Source organism: Ipomoea nil, unplaced genomic scaffold, assembly GCF_001879475.1.
Source record: "Ipomoea nil cultivar Tokyo-kokei standard unplaced genomic scaffold, Asagao_1.1 scaffold2647, whole genome shotgun sequence".
In the NCBI taxonomy this organism is placed as follows: domain Eukaryota; kingdom Viridiplantae; phylum Streptophyta; class Magnoliopsida; order Solanales; family Convolvulaceae; genus Ipomoea; species Ipomoea nil.
In genome coordinates this window covers 1,244,736-1,261,312 of record NW_017619075.1, presented here as the reverse complement: position 1 = coordinate 1,261,312, position 16,577 = coordinate 1,244,736, and the positions used below count along the sequence as shown (strand labels likewise).

The following is a 16,577-nucleotide window of genomic DNA, read 5'->3' as shown; positions in this document are numbered from 1 at the left end:
GACTTCCTAGCCCTGACGCGAAGCGCCTTACGGTGGCCGCCGAGCGCTCCCAATCGGTCGACCCGCCAGCCGGCGTATCATCGGACGGGCGCGCTCCCAATCGGTCGACCCGTCAGTCGGCGTATCATCGGACGGGCTCGCAGAAGAGATACGGGGCCCTACGGACAAGATGTCATTATCCAATGGCAAGTACCCAGGAGAGCTCTCCGCGCAGTCGGGACCATTCCTGGCCGGGTACGCCCTAGTAACGCGTTGAGCGCGCGGACTCTATGAAAACGATTCTCGCACATTAGACAACTTTCTTATTTAGTTCGTACGGAAAAGACAGTAAGTTGACAGCACGTCAGCCCTATTCCCCTATTAGGTTAGGCTTTACATCAATCCTACTTATCATATGCGAACTCCGCATCTATGTATAAATATCCCCTCAGGATCATCATGTAGGGGCTTTTGGTCGACACTTCGAGGGCCAAAACTATAGAGAAATAACACTGCATTATTATCCTTCTATTAACTCATCTTTATTTTCACTATCTCCCAAAAGATCTTTACTTTCTTTCGGTAGTGTTGACCTGCCGAGCAGTCATCAGGATTGTACAAACCAAACCATGATTTTCATTTTCTCAGATGCTCTATCGGGTCGAAGTTAGGGATTCAACATTTTGAAAAGAAAAAAAAAAAAAAAAGGAGTAATTTGCTTTTTTTTTTTTTGTTTGGGGGGGGGGGGGGGGGCAACCGAAGAGAAAAAAATTAATTTGAGATTGAGTGTTTTTGTGAGAAACAAAACTAGGATTCATCATTCATTGAATAGTTATATGTACAGGTGTCGGTAGAGGCGTGTGTTAGGGTGAAGAAGACATATAGACAGGTGGAGAGCTAAGGAGAGTGGAGAAAAGTCGTTGTGTAGGACTGGGTGCAAACATAAATTAAGATTTTGATTACAAAAAATTAAACATTCTTATCCTCATCTCCTATGTTGTTTACTTCACTTCACTTATATTAATTAATAATAATAATTATATAATTACAATAATAATAATCACAACGTCGTACCATTTCATTACACTCCCAACTCCCAGGCTCACGAAGAAGTGAAGAACTCTCTCTCTCTTCTCTCTCTCTCTTCCCCGCACTGCGGAATTCCCTCCCAAATTTCTAGGGTTATGTTCTCCTCCAATCACTAATCCATCCACTCACCGCTATCCCTCTCTTCAAGGTGCAACTTTCTCAATTTTCACTTTTTTTTTCTTTTTCTTTTCTAGTCCCATTTATCCTTATTCAATTCTGTATTTGTTGTGCGCTCCATGCTCAAATGCATGAAATACGTTTTATTTCTTTCTGTCTTCTTCTTTGGTTTTGATTCTCTTGCCGGCGTTTGTTTAAATTGCTATATGTTGCCGGCTGAATTTATGTTCCTTATGGGTGGATTCTATATTTGCTTTTATGTTTGACGAATGGGAGATGGAGAAAAGGTTTAAGGTTTATAGTGAAGTGAGGTTGTGATTCAAGAAATTGTTGGTAGGATTTTTGCTTTTCTGTCCATTCTCAGTTATTATGGATAATGGGAAACAAGGTGGTGTTTGGTGTGTGGGATCATAGAGCTTAAGGTAGATAGTAGGATTGATTGATGCTTGCAGTTTTGGATAAATTCGAGTTAGCTGATAATTGTGCTATAGTAATGGTATATGGTATAGGATTTTTAGTACAGTAATTGGGAAGAACAGAGCCTGATCCTTATAGTTTTCAAGGTTTCATAGTTATATCATCAGAAGAATGTGTTTTGTATTGATTTGTTTTGTATCTGCAATGATACATATACAGATAAGTTGTGCCAATTATACTTCCATAGTTTCGTGTATTTTGAAGTGAATTATACAAGAAGAATAGCACTTTCATCATAGCTTCTGAATTGTGTCGATTTCTCTTTACTGATATTAAGTTTATCTTCTTTTGTGTGGGAGATCAGAATTTTGGTTTACAAGGTGCTTAAAAAGAATGCAATCGAAGTCTGAAACTGCAAATCGGGTAGAAGCTCATTCATACGATCTTCCACGTTCAGCAGCATATGCTGATCCCTGGTGGACAGCTGCTGGCTGTAATCCAATTAACCCTCGCTCGAAGCGGGCAAGTGTATCTGATTCATCGTCACTGGAGCAATCTGTTGATGATCAATCACAGTCGGATGGTGATGATGATACTGCTAAAAAGTCGCAAAATTCTGCACCTTCAGATCAAGGTCTGTCTTCGAAGATTAAATTCCATTTGATCTAAAATTAAGCTAAATATGGAAGTAATATGCCCCAGGGAGTGAGAACTTGCTTTTGCCCCATTCTTGACATCTATTAATATGTATTCTTTGGAACTCATTCTCCCACTTATTCCTCTCATAGAGTTCCTCAAATTATAGAGGGAGGTTTTGCAAATTGCAATCTCTTCCATGGTGGATATTTCTTTTTGAAACAATCATGAATTAATTAATTTATAAGAGTTTCCTTTGGATTGGATTGTTTATTTGGATATGCATGATTTCAAATGTTTCAAAAACCAAGGTTGTATGAAAGAATAAACTTGTGTAAGATACCCATTCAGGTGGGTATATAACGACCTTATTTTATGCATACAACGAGCTTATTTACCTCAAATGTAATGCTTTCCTCTATTTATTTTTAGATGAATGTTATTCGTAATGAAATCTTGTTTCAAGGTTAGATGGAAATTATGGGCAAGTGGATCAGAGTCTTCAGCACGCCAAATCAACAATGTCTGCAAGAACCGATGAGAGCCTTATACAGCCACCACAGCTTGAACTTGTTGGACATTCAATTGTAAGCATCTTTATAAAAATCTGTGGGGGAATGTTGATAGTCGTTTCTTTATCTAGATGCTGTGTGTAGTTAATCTTGATTAACTTGATTTAATGTTGCTACTGTTTCAGGCTTGCACTCCGAATCTGTACACAGACCCATATTTTATGGGGATGATGGCCTCTTATGGTCAGCCATTGGTATGTGAAATTGCTTTATTCATAATAATTTTAATTATTGAGTACGTTTCTCTCTTCTTTTCAAGTTAAAGGTAATTACTTTCTTTCTTTTTTTCTTGACATGGATCTTAAAATCTTTTACCTGCTACCCAGGTTGAGAGCTGCAAACCAAATCTTTTTTCTATTTGTTATGGAATAGCATTCCTTTTCCACCAATTTTCATTTGGCAAACAAAACATGCTGTTAGTGTTATCAGTTGGCCTCTTTTGAGGATTGTCACGACAATTATAAATGATTTTACTCGTTTTCATCCCCACTTCTTAAGACATTGTATAAGAATGATAATATATCTTTCAATATCGAAATGATTGTTCATTCTTCGTTTTATCCTTTCCAAATCCGTTTAAAAAAAATGATTTTCAATTCTGGTTTCAAATACTGTTTAAGGTCCACTTTCACATTTTTCAGCTTTTCTGTGGTCATCTTGGAAATATAGGAACCAAGCTTGTGTATTCATTTTTCTAAATTCATGGCAGAAGAGCTTTCAAGGAGTTTAGAGAAGATTCATAATAGTTCATTAATTTGTTTGCCCCCTTGGGGAAGGAAAGGCCTTATTTTGTTTAAAAATCTTGGAACTAACAAAATACGTATTGATCAGGTTCCTCAGTTTCTTGATATGCAACAAGCTAGGATGCCTTTGCCACTTGAAATGACTCAAGAGCCCGTTTACGTGAATGCCAAGCAGTATCATGGGATCCTCCGGAGGAGAGAGTCACGTGCTAAAGCAGAATCTCAAAAGAAGCTAATAAAAGTTAGAAAGGTTAGTCTATTCCTAATCCTACCTCGTACCCCTTTTCTGTCCATGCTTCATGTAAACTTCTTAATTGACACCTCTCTCTCTCTCTCTCTCTCTCGTTTTCTCTCTTCAAAGCCGTATCTTCACGAGTCCCGACATCAGCATGCTTTGAAGAGGGCTAGGGGTACTGGAGGGCGTTTTGCAAAGAAATCTGAGACAGCTGCTTCGAAAGAAACAGGCTCTGGTGCAGCTGCCGATGCTTCAAAAACCCATCAAGCAGCAAAGGCGCCCGATCCCCAACTTCCATCGATAAATGGAGGCAGCAGTTACTACGTTGGAGGTTCATCAGGTGGACGGGGGAGTATTGCAACTAACGCAGCATAGGAAGACAACAGAAGTGGAGTTGTTCTCGATCTTAGCTTTTTCAAGCTGGGCGGCAAATCATTCTTGGCTTTGTTATGGTTTAGGAAGGGGGCGGAGTGTTGTTGGCCTTTTAGTTTCTCGCGATTTTCGCTGTGTTCTTCCCTCTGTATAAAGATTGGTAGGATTTAGATTGGGTTGTGTTATGTAGGTAGGAGAGACCATCTAAAGTGTAGGCAGGAAGAGCGTCTACCATTACTGCTTGCATTTTCTTTTCTCACATAGACATAGCTTAAAAGTCCTCACTGTGGAGCTGAATTTTGATCTGTTAGTTCTCTCTTCTTTTTCTTTTCAAGATTTCAGTGGACCACCAATAAATATTCATTTTTAGTATGCTGAAGGTTCATTGTTCTGAAAGTTTGAGCCTTCATAAACAAAATGAAAATTCAATGAACTTTATATTAGTGGTCTATAATGTAAGGTGGACTATGATCTATGTTTCTATTATATAATGATACGATTTGTTTTGCTCTTATTGAATTAAAAAATAATAATTGCACCCTAATCATGAGATCTTACCTTCTTAAGAAGGGATTTGAGATTTTATCGATATACATGTTTTTTTTTGAGTGTTTGTAATTTATATATTAGTGGCCAAGAGGGATTTGAGATTTTATCGGTAGACATGGTTTTTTTGAGTGTTTGTAATTTATATAGAGTAAATACTCAAAATGGTCCCTCGACTATAGCTAAATTCACAAATTGGTCCTTGACTTTCAATTTTAACCAATTAAGTCCTTAACTTTGCAATTTTAACACAATTTGGTCCTCAGTATAATTGACAGTTTGTTGACTGTGATTTTTGAGGATATATATGTAATTTCATGGTCCATCGTCGGGTTTTTAAGATTCCGGTTGCATTTCCAGATCGCACTGTTACATTTGAATCCACTGCCGAAAGCAATCTACCAAATCCGGTTGCCTTTCTTCATCCTCCCTTTGGATTCAATGTAGTTGAGTTCGTACCAGAGCGAAGAAGACGACGTGTTTCCGAACTGGTGCAACGTCATCCTGGAGGCCTCCACGTGCTTCGACGAGAGCTGAAGGTTCTTTTGGAGATCATCGGTCACGGTCAACAAATGGTCAAATAGATGGAGGATCAAATCGTGTCAAAATTGCAAAGTTAAGAACTTAATTGGTTGAAATAAAAAATCGATGACCAATTTATGAATTTAGCTATAGTCGAGGGACCATTTTGGGTATTCACTCATTTATATATTACGGAGTAGTTGCCAAGAGGGATGTGTTTTAACGATATACCTATTTTTTTAAGTGTTTGTAATTTATGTAATCACGCCATGTAATAGAACCAGCAGTACTTAAAAAAAAAAAAAAAAAAAGTAATCACACAAGGTGCTCATAACCTCATTGATACCAACTACATAGATTGGTAGCTTCACATTCAAATTAAAAAAGCTCTCATGAAGGTCAAACTATATTTAATTGTCTAAAGAAATCAATTTATTTTAATTCTAGAAATGCAACGATTTCGATTTGTTTCCAAAAAAAAAAAAAAAATTGCAATAAGCTGATTGTTTATAATTTAATGAATTAAAAGGTCTTTAAAGAATCTGTTACAATCAGGAAAGAAAATTTTAAAAACATATACGGAGTACAATATTAAAATACTTTATTAATGTATTACGTAAAGTAACTACAAATCTATAAATGGTATGATCACTTTATACTTTGTAAAATATAGTGAGATAAAATTATGATATATGTGTAGGTGTAGAGATACTTCATCCGCACCTACCATATAACCTATACTAACACGTGTATAAAAATTTCTTTTATTATCGAGGCAGTATTTACTACGACGAAAATATGAATGACTTATTGGAAGAATGCATGTATGTCTATTGACATCCCTAAGTAGTGTGAGTGGTGTGGATTTATTTATTGTTAATACTACTCCTAACGCGTAAACATTAATTATTTTCTCTGTTGATCTAATAGGGTTGAGAACTTCAGATTCATGTATAGCTGAAACAATTAATTAAATTTCTCAGTTAATCTAATAGTAATAGTAATAGGGTTCAGATTCATGTATAATGAATGCCAAGTGGAGTATTTGCTCCACTATCTTCTCTTCAATCCTGTAAACTGTCAAGGGTGACCTAATCCAGAAACTTATTATGGAAAGTTTTTGAAATTCAAATCCTCAAAAGTGGAGCCCACCTTATAATCCGACAATAGACTGTGGAGACGCCACCATTTTCATCTTCCCCAAGTTCTGCTCTCTCATCCGCCTCCGGGTATTCTCTCTGCTTTTCATCGCTCCGCGAATCCCAGAAAACAAAATGGTGATGTCGAATAAGGTTTTGGCGTACGAGGAAAGCCGGCAGAAACGCCTGGAAGAAAACAAGAAGAGGATGGAAGAACTCAACCTCAACAAGCTCGCTCAAGCTCTCCGAACCTCCCCCAAACCCTCCCCGGTACTTGTATTTGTGTCCATCCATTTTCATTCACATTTAATTTTTCCTTTTACTTGTACCCACTTCTTAAAGTTGCAGTCTTTCGCCATTTTTCCAGATGAAGAAGACGAAGCCGCGGGCTAAGCTGCCGGTGGAGCTCACCGCCGTGAGAAGGTCCAGCCGCGTCGCCGATAAGCCTGCTCCTAATTATAAAGAAGTTAGCTTTCTTTGATTTTGTTGTTGTTGAGCATATAATATATAAACATAAATCTGCAATCTAACTATTAACTCCCGACTTTTAGTTAAAATGAGGCATATGTTTGAATTTGGTATCCAAACACATGTCACTTTACGTGTGATGGCGTGTTGAACATATAATATATAAGCATAAATCTGCAATCCAATTATTAGGTTTTTAGTTGATTAAAACTAAAACTGAAATGAAGAAGAAAAGATTGATTTAATGATTTGTTTTGGCCTGAGATCTTGAATAATGTTGGCAGATTGGACTTGAGACTTTGCGAATTGGAAGGAGAAGGTAGTTGGCTAGTTGGTCTTGTTCTATCTGATGATCCTTTTTAATTTTGTTGTGGTTTAATTAATTTAATTTTCTTTGGGATTATTTTGGTTTATAGTTATGGAAGAAGAGACTTGTTAACCCGGGTTTATGCGGCTGATGGAGATAGATTAGATGCTATACAAAGAGCAGAAGAGTTGGAAGCAGGGTTGGATAATCAATTCCCAAGCTTTATTAAACCTATGCTTCAGTCACATGTCACAGGTGGCTTTTGGCTGGTAAATTCTTAACAAGATATGATCTTTGATCATCATAATTCAAAAAATTATCATACTCTTATTAAATGTTTTGTCTGTGTGTGTTATAGGGACTGATAAAGATTAATGTTAGTGTTGGTTGGTTTGTTTTTTTATTTGAGCTAGTATCTGTGGTTGTTACCGTAACTACAAGGTTTCCATTTATTTCAGTATAATTCTTGTATAAAAGCCTATGCATGGAATCAATAAGATATTGAGTTTTATTCACTAAATACTTCACAGGGACTACCTGTTCAGTTCTGCAAGGCTAATCTTCCAAAGCACGATGAGATGATCACTCTGGTAGATGAAAATGGCGATGAAAGTGATACGAAATACCTGGCTATGAAGACGGGGCTGAGTGGTGGATGGAGGGGTTTCGCTCTAGACCATGAACTGGTTGATGGTGATGCACTGGTTTTTCAGTTGATTGAACCAACCAGGTTTAAGGTAAGTAAATCTGAATCCCTCCTAATCTTTTTCTTCTTTCTATCTTTCTCTGGGATTGATAGTTGGTGGGTTTTTACTTTTTGCATATAAGTTTGACGATTTAGGCTTTCATGGTTAACTTCACTTTGAATCTCCAGGTTTACATCATTAGGGTAAATGAAGCAGAAGAAAATGGTGCAGAGTAGTGTTGTGTAGCAGTAGGAACCAAATGTTAAGGCTCGAGTGCAGGGAGCGTATCCCCGTTTGTAATGATATTAGTTTGTTTTGGAAACAAGGGAACTCGCTTGAACTTTGAATGTACTTTACCTTTTGTTGTAGAAAGAAATCTATTTATTTATTGCGAGTGTGTTTTTAGTTTTGGGATTCGGGGTTTAGGATGGAAGGTGAGAAATGGAGCCTTACCAATGGGGAAGTGTTTGATTAAAAGGAAAGTGATTGATAAGAGTTCTTTGCCCCCTTACACAATGAGTTTTAACAGGTTTGTTTTTTTAATAACTTTTTTACATTTTGGTTGGAAATTTTAAGACTATGAACTTGCTTATGATTAAATGAAGATCTTATAAGGTAACTTATCCATTCACCCTCAACCAACAATGATAGCAAATCTTGGAGAATCTTATGGAGTTTGAAACTCCAAATGCTACTTGGAGGATCTTCTCAAGATGTAATGCTCTAAATTCAATCTTGTTTCAAGTTTGTAAGGTAGTCAACATATTTATTTCTTTGTAAACGAACATAATCGAACGCTTACCGAAATAATAAGGTGTTCGAACGCTTATAGAACACGAACACGAGTAATTTGTGTTATTACAAAAACTTCAGAAAATCATATCTAGGGGTGTTAGCGAACAGAGTTTTTCATAAATTACTCGTGTTCGCGTTCGGTAAGCGTTTAAACACGTGTCCGTGTTTGTGTTCGGTAAGCGTTCGTTTATGTTCGTTTATTAAGGTAAACGAACACTAACAAACAAAATTTAGAGCTCGGTTTATAAACGAACAGAGTCTGAACAGTTGTAAGCTCGTTTGCTAAGAAATCGTGAACAAGCTCATTTGTGTTCATTTAATAATGTTCGTGAACAAGCTCATTTAGTGTTCGTTTAATAATGTTCGTGAACAAGCTCGTTTGTGTTCGTTTAATATTTGTTTGTATTCTCTTTGTAGTTGTGTTACTTGTTTGGTTATTTTTCGTGAACATATATTATTTTTTGTTCACGAACGAATTGTGATCATGAACATGTTTATATATTTGGTTATTAAGCATTCACAAACATGTTTATGAACGTGAACGAATATGTTCACAAATATTAATGAACATGTCCGTGTTCGTTAATGTTAACGAACACGTTCGTGAACACCGTGTTCGCGAACATTAACAAACACTAATGAACACTTAACAAACGAACATGAACAGGATTTTAAAAAACCTTAACAAACAAACACGAACAACCTCCATTTATTTATGTTCGGTTCGTTAAGAGCCCTAAATTCATGTCTATTAAGATTGCTCTAAGCTCTTACTCAACAAATTTCTACAATCAATTCTTAGAAGTGACTTATTCTCTCTTCCCCATCTCCTTTACAACTGCAATAGGCAACCACTTTTGTTTAGCTAGCGTTAATACTTCTATTTGCTAATGTTTGTCATGAATCCTACATTCCTACGATCCAATTCCCTTATTATTCTCTTCTTAGGGCATTTTGCATTAGAAATATGAGACTATTCTTAATATACTCAAGTATTTTTTCTGTCTTGTGAATCAAACTTAATGATAAAGTGGCTTTAAGGAGAGCATTGTTGCTTGATTTATGAGATTTTACATACTAATAGTGAAACTAAATGGGGTATATGTAGGAAGAATTTTGGAATATCATAATGTGTCATATATTAGTTTTTAAGAGCATCTACACTAATGCATTTTTTGTATTTTTAGAATAGTAAAAATTAAGTGTGCAGTTTTTGCACAAATAGGACATGTGGATTTTTTTGGTGTATTTTTTTCATGAAAGTGCAAAACTTTTGTGGGGTCCACTGATTGAGAAATGGAAACAAAGCATTCTTCTTTTCTTCGCGTGTTGGAGATGCAGGCGCCCGCTGGGCACATGAACAAACTGGGTTTTTTTTTTTGTTTTTTTTTTCCTTCCTTTTCTTCCTCCTCCCTCTACCCTCTTTCTCCTACATGACTATGACAAAATTCACCAAAAAATCAAGCTGATGAGGATGTCCTAAGAAGGTATTGAAGTAATTCATAAGTGCTTGGAGTTAATATTTTCAGACCATCAAAACTCAATTAACTCAAAGTTTTAAGTAAATCTACTAGCTCAAGAAGATTGACCTAATATAGTGAAATACAATCTAATTAACTCTATTTAGATCCAAGTCCATAAAAAGAGAAGAAGATAAAGGGAGAAGAGAATCTCTACATTATATAACAAATCACTACACTTGAACAATGTCACTCTCGTTCTCTCACGGACTACAACCCTTAGCTCTCCTATCTCCCATTATCGTTATCTTCTTCACCAAGTTAGAACCTCCATGAATGATTTTCAAGAAAGCTTAACTATGTACATGTACTATTACATCAAAATATATAGAAATCATTTGACTTATTTTAATTAAAAAAAAAATAAAATCTTTTCCCTTTTAAATTTTCACATAATAATTGTGTTCTATTTTTGTTTAAGTTATATTACTTATTAAGTTATTATAAATACAGAGTATTAATTTCTAAGATTCTTAGATTCAAAATCCAATAACAAGCTAGATTTAAACCAAATTTATTCTTTTAACTAACTTTTTGGTGTAATTAGGTTTCAAATATATTACCCCCTCCATAGAATCATATCAAGTTGAAGCGATAACTGGTATAATATTATATTGAAAATCGATTGCTGAAATGTTTGTCAAAATATCAAGTGTTATAAATAATATATTTAGTATGGTCATTATTAGTATTGATTATGTAACGGTTAGGTGATTAATGGCTGCATTATGCATGTCTTTCGTTATATTTGTATATTATATATAGATGTGTTGTGGTTGTATGTAAGATACACATATGGTTGAATAAGAATTCTTTGTCTTGGTTCTCCTTGTTTATTGTTCTACATTCACTTCACTTTTATCTTTACATTGTAATCCAATCCTGCAATCACCCGTTAAGAGCTAAAGGCCAACGGGCACAAACAATATTACAACAAATAGGAGAGTGTTGAATTTGACTTATACAAGAGTTACAACAACAACAACAACAACAACAACAACAACAACAATAATATTTCTTTGGTTGTTTTCAAAAGAACTATTATTATTACGCTATTTATGGGTGGACTTGACCGACTAACCTGACCAAGGTGACAAGATCCACTTTCCATTGTAGACTTTGATCTAAAATGACATTCAGATAATGTGTCTGCAATTAACAAATTGTATATATATAAATAAATTTAAGGTATTTATTAACTGAAATCACATAATATGTTGATTGTCAATACATAAATTTTGAATTAAGGTCTATAATGCAAAATGACAATCGTTATGTTGTGGAACCGTGTCCACCTTGCTAGGTGGACACAGTTCAATGTTCATAATTACTAAACTATATATTCATAATTATAAAGCTATATATTCATAATTTTTGAACTTCATATTCATAATTATTAAACTCTATATTCACAATTACAGAACCCTATTTCATAATTATAAAGCTATATATTCATAATTTTTGAACTTCATATTTACAATTATAGAACTATATGTTCACAACTCTATGTTCATAATTTTTGAACTATATATTTATAATTATGAACAATTTTGAAACCGTGTCCACCTTTAAATCCTGGTCCAGTGGTCCATGACTCCATGGTATATATAACAATTGAATTTTGCTTTGATTTTATAAATAGGCCCAAATGAACCTTTGCAGTAAGTAAAATAACAAATCCGGCCCAACACAGGATATTTCATGTGTTGATGAAGAATTGAAGATAACTGCTAGAGTGACAGACACACCACTCCATTCTGTGCTGAGCTTGGAAACTTGGAAACTTGAAATGCTTCTTCTCCATCTTCATCACTGCATATCTCATAAGAAACACCCCTTTTTTTCTCCTCCTTTCCTCTTCTTCAACACCCACAAAGCTTCAGTATCTGCGTTTGGGGTGGGAAGATGGGAAGCACTCAAGAAAAGTAGAAGAAGAAGAGGACAAGGAGTGAGGAGGCTGAGAGCGGCGGAGAAAGATTCGGATTATGAAGTTGACCCGGATAAGGCCCGAGAGGCTCTGAGAAAGCTTGATGAACAGCTTCAATCTCTTTCTCAGAAAAAGCCCGACCCTCCTCCTAATATTAGAGGTAAACCCTCTTATCTGTTTCGCTATTTATTCAATTATTTAAAAAAAAAAAATGAGTTGATTTAATTGCAGCAGCTTCAGATATAAATGGTGGTCCGAGTCGAATGACGCAAGTCCCAGTTCCAGAAGCAAAAGAAATTACGTCGTCTGACTTGGTTAATTTGGCCATTCTTCTCTTTCTGTTTACCATTTTGTATAATGTCTTCTTCCTGGCGGTGATTAAGCCCGCCGTTGATGGGCCGGAGGATATTGCTCCAGAAATCACTTCTGTTTTAGAAACTCAACAAGCTTCTTCGCCATTTCAGGTTGGGTATGTATATCAATATGGAAGCTTCACCATTTGAAAATGTACTATTGTCTTGTCTTATAGAAACATCATAACACTCATTTCCATGTCAAATGTTATACATATTCTGCTTTACAAAGTTACTGTTGAGATTTCAGTTGCATATTCCTCTGCACAGATTGTGATGAAATACAAATAGTGAAATAGGTAAGTGGAAAATCAATAACTAATAAGAATATGGCAGAAATCCTTGCCACTTTGCCAGCACCCCAAAAAAGACTAAATAACAACTCTAACTTTGTGGATACTAGGCTCATTGCTCAATGTTGCAGAAGGTGCTAGGCGCTAATTGGCTGAGAAATATTTTTTTTTTTTTTTTAAAAGAGGTAGTTTTCCAGCATCTTGTGGCGGGACAGGCAATGACCTAGGCTTGAAATTCCCTCAGCCCAGGATTGTCTAGGTTGATTTTTACAATACTGACTATGCTAAAGGCCCGCATGTGCACAGCTCAACTGGTTGTAAATGTGAAATTTGTTACAATTAATCAAGAAAAAGAGAAATAAATAATGCCTAGTCGAGTTGAGTGCCTAGTCGACTAGCTGACTTAAAGGCGACTAAGCTTGAAATTCTCTCAACCCAAGATTATCTAGGCTGATTTTTACAACACTGACTATGCTAAAGGCTTGCATGTGCAGCTTAACTGGCTGTATAGGTGAAATTTGATACAAGTAAACAGGGAAAAGAGAAATAAATAATGCCATTACAAAATCATTCATTCAAATCTGGTATTGAAAATTATTACAAAAATCGGTGGACAATTGTCCATTGTTTGATAAATAGCAGATATTATTTGAGAGTAAATCGAAGCAAAAATGGCAAATTTACTCACTTTGCCAGACCTGTAACTGTGAAATATGTTGCTCAATGAGATTTACTACAAGTATTATAAGGTTAAACATCTATTAACCACTTAGGAGTTAGGTCCTAGAAAAATGGCTGATTCTGGTCCTTGGAAGAGAACCCATTACCCCCAATAATTACTCTCATCTTAAGCATGGATGTGTATACATTAATGAGGTTTTGGCTTGAATCCATCAACAGCAAAATTTCTGGTGGCTGCAGGGATAGCTAAGCGAATTCCATTGAGTTCCGGTTTTGCTATGATCTGACAACCGAGGCGTGAACTACAAACAAAAATAAACAATCTGATTAGCTTTGGTATTAAAAAGCTTTTTTAGCACTATAGAGATGAAGAACCTACGTCTCTGTGAGGCCAAAAGCAAGGTCCAACATGTCATTCTCCTCGTCTTCTGGATCTTCTAATTTGTTGTAGTACTCCATATCCTATCAAAGCAGGCCAAAAGATAAATAAAAGACATGCAAAAAACAGTCTAATTGCATGAAATCCGCAAATAATTTTGAGAAATTTCTGCCCCTTGAAGAAGAAAGGGAAACAATGAGGTCTATATACCATAACTATTAGATGACATGTGGAACAGGCAAGTGACCCTTCACAAGCTCCTGGATAACATCAATGTAGACATTCCAATATTAGAAATAGAACCATGGATTGAAAAAGATATTTAAAACATATCGGGAATCCTGTTTTTGCAGTGAATTTACAAGGTATGATGTTCAGATTTCAGAACCAACAAATATGTCCAACAAATTCAAGTATATTAGAGAAATCAACTACAATTCTCTTTTCATTTTTTCCAAGTTTGAAAGCAAGAGGATAATACAATCCTAAATGAAGAACTCACTAAAGAGAAAGCACAAGAGCTTACCTTCAAGTTCAATGTCATTTTCATGTGCAGCTTCTAACATAGACATCCCAACGGGGACCTTTATCTGCTGCTCTTCTCCATCCTTGTCTACAAATGTTACAGAAATTCTGCAAATTGCAAACAAGATACAAGCTTGAGTCTAGCTTTAAGAATTATAGGTGGTAAGATTCATTAGCCAAGCGGGTCAACTTGAGGAGCTCCTATGTTCTTTGTGAAGAAGAGAGATGGCTCCTTAGGACTTTGCATTGATATCATGGGCTTAATTGAGTTACTCTAGAGAACAAGTACGGTTACCAATCATAGACAAGTTCTTTGACTAAATGTGCAGTGCATGTATATTACAGAGGATTTTAATGATTATGCATCCATTGTTGAAACACCTAAAGAAGGATATGATGTTGGTCCAATTACTTATAAACTGAAAGGACTAAGTTCTAACAATCAATTATTAAGTAAAGAAGGGAAGTTGCCATAATAAGTACAAGGACTAAATATTAACAGCTCCTTATTAATAAAAAAGTAAGAACACAGATCGCATACAGAAGCAACATGTAAACATACTTCTCTTTCTGACTTCCATTGCCTGGATCATTATTGCCTGCTGATGTACAAAAATGCTCATGCCTCTGGAATATAAAATGAAATATAGGTTATTCAAAACAAGAATATTGAAATTGTTCCTTTGAAATCAGTCATTTCACTATTAGCACCAAACTACTCCATCAAGTAATGAATGAATGTAATGTTCACCTACCCCATTTGGCACTTTCAAAGAAAAGAAAACCAAGGGGAGGAATAGAAGACAATATTTAATCAGAGAAGGAAAAAAAAAACTACAGAGCACCCAACCATGACAGAAATATATAATTTAGTTACATACAGAGTGGAAAATAGCAACAAAGAAAGTCTGGGTTCTTTTTATTACCATTCGGGCCATAATGTCACATCATCATATAAATATATAATCTTGTATGGTCCTAGAATCAACTCCAACTTTGTGCTAACTAAAAAAGGGAAAACGAAAGAAAAGGAAAATTTGCAAGATTCCAAGGGGAGGGCTGTAGGATTATAGAGAGTAGAAATGGTATAAGATCACACATAATAAGGATCATAATATTATACAATCCAACTATTTGTGCCTAATTACGAGGTGTCTTTATCATCTTATGCTTTCATTTATATTGTTGTTGCAATTCAAAATGCCTGAGAATTTGAACAGAAATGAAGAAATGCATTCAAGTAGTAAATTATTTCCAATAACCTCATTGCAAAATAATAGGAGAATAGGAGCTTTTTTTGGCTTCCATGAAATATGATAAACTTATCAAGCTAAATTCACTTAGATCAAACCACAATCACAATCTAAAACACCAAAATCACCAGAGTTATAATCTCTGTGGCTTAAGCATTCATAGTCATACCCAATGAGAAGGTCCCTTCGTCAGCAATCTAGTTGCATTCCTACTTAAGCCAAGTAGTCTGTAACACTCTCTTGCTGACCTATATTCTATAAACACAACAAAAATGAAAAAGACATGAGACCTTTTTAATAATGAAAAAGAAATCCCAATGAAACTAAACAAACCCAAAATTTCTTCAAATACAAAACCCCCCAGAAAAAGGAAACAGAGTATAAGCCAAAACATTTTTTTTTTTAATTTGTTTTGCCAAAACTGAGAGAAGGCCGACTTTCACACACCATTTGAAGAATTAGAATCAATTAGGAGATTAGGTATGCAGCATTTTTCCGTACTATAACCCCTACAAACCTGAAATTAGATCAGCAATTTAGTCAGCCAACGAAAGAGAAATAGACGTGCACAGAAAGGGAGTGTAAGAGAGATTGGAATCCATACAGAGAGGAGTGAGAGCTTCCCGGCGACAGAGTGAAGAGAAAGGCGGTGGGCAAGCCGGTGAATGTTCGAAAGGACCATTTGAATCGGAGAGAAAGCAAAGGGCTTTTGCACGGTTGGATCGCGTAGAAGTGTAAAACCTCAGGAAAACCCTAATTTTTGTGTGAAGGAATTAGGAGGATTAGGGAGACCCGCCGAGAAGACACGGACAAAATCGGGTGGGTTAACGGTTGAAAGCAGACCGGGTTTACCAAAATTCTTTGGGGGCGTTCGGCTTACTTCAAGTTAGAAACGAAATTAGAATTAGAATCAAATACATAATAATTAATAATAAGTTTAAAGTTGCGGGGCGTGGGTCAATTATTGGACTTCAGAAAAAAAATTATTTAAGCCATAAATAAAAATTTAAATATATATAAATG

General features: G+C 35.7%; 4 protein-coding genes across 5 annotated transcripts; 3 read left to right on the top strand and 1 right to left on the bottom strand.

Moving 5' to 3' along the window:
• The first annotated feature begins 1,045 nt into the window (after positions 1–1,045).
• Positions 1,046–4,253, top strand: LOC109154529 (nuclear transcription factor Y subunit A-1-like). Of its 2 annotated transcripts, none has more exons than XM_019302294.1 (7): positions 1,046–1,216; positions 1,967–2,236; positions 2,710–2,825; positions 2,936–3,004; positions 3,642–3,803; positions 3,915–4,032; positions 4,069–4,253. In XM_019302294.1, the coding sequence occupies exons 2-7, from the start codon at positions 1,996–1,998 to the stop codon at positions 4,161–4,163; spliced, it is 801 nt and encodes a 266-aa protein (XP_019157839.1). In that variant the 5' UTR covers positions 1,046–1,216; positions 1,967–1,995; the 3' UTR covers positions 4,164–4,253. The 2 variants fall into 2 exon arrangements, with proteins under 2 accessions (XP_019157839.1, XP_019157840.1); XM_019302295.1 differs by having other exon boundaries at positions 1,962–2,236.
• A 1,991-nt stretch (positions 4,254–6,244) lies between these two features.
• LOC109154531 (B3 domain-containing protein At3g19184) lies at positions 6,245–8,217 on the top strand. Its single transcript, XM_019302296.1, has 6 exons — positions 6,245–6,637; positions 6,735–6,833; positions 7,120–7,154; positions 7,252–7,411; positions 7,673–7,879; positions 8,017–8,217. Exons 1-6 carry the CDS (start codon positions 6,503–6,505, stop codon positions 8,062–8,064), a joined length of 684 nt encoding a protein of 227 aa, XP_019157841.1. The 5' UTR covers positions 6,245–6,502; the 3' UTR covers positions 8,065–8,217.
• Positions 8,218–11,843: 3,626 nt separating this feature from the next.
• Positions 11,844–12,588, top strand: LOC109154533. The gene is made up of 2 exons (XM_019302298.1): positions 11,844–12,230; positions 12,302–12,588. Exons 1-2 carry the CDS (start codon positions 11,933–11,935, stop codon positions 12,571–12,573), a joined length of 570 nt encoding a protein of 189 aa, XP_019157843.1. The 5' UTR covers positions 11,844–11,932; the 3' UTR covers positions 12,574–12,588.
• A 685-nt stretch (positions 12,589–13,273) lies between these two features.
• LOC109154532 (adrenodoxin-like protein 2, mitochondrial) lies at positions 13,274–16,365 on the bottom strand. The gene is made up of 8 exons (XM_019302297.1): positions 16,159–16,365; positions 16,002–16,071; positions 15,724–15,809; positions 14,864–14,928; positions 14,303–14,409; positions 13,987–14,036; positions 13,777–13,859; positions 13,274–13,699 (listed from the first exon to the last, which is right to left on the bottom strand). Exons 1-8 carry the CDS (start codon positions 16,234–16,236, stop codon positions 13,585–13,587), a joined length of 654 nt encoding a protein of 217 aa, XP_019157842.1. The 5' UTR covers positions 16,237–16,365; the 3' UTR covers positions 13,274–13,584.
• Between the last annotated feature and the right edge of the window lie 212 nt (positions 16,366–16,577).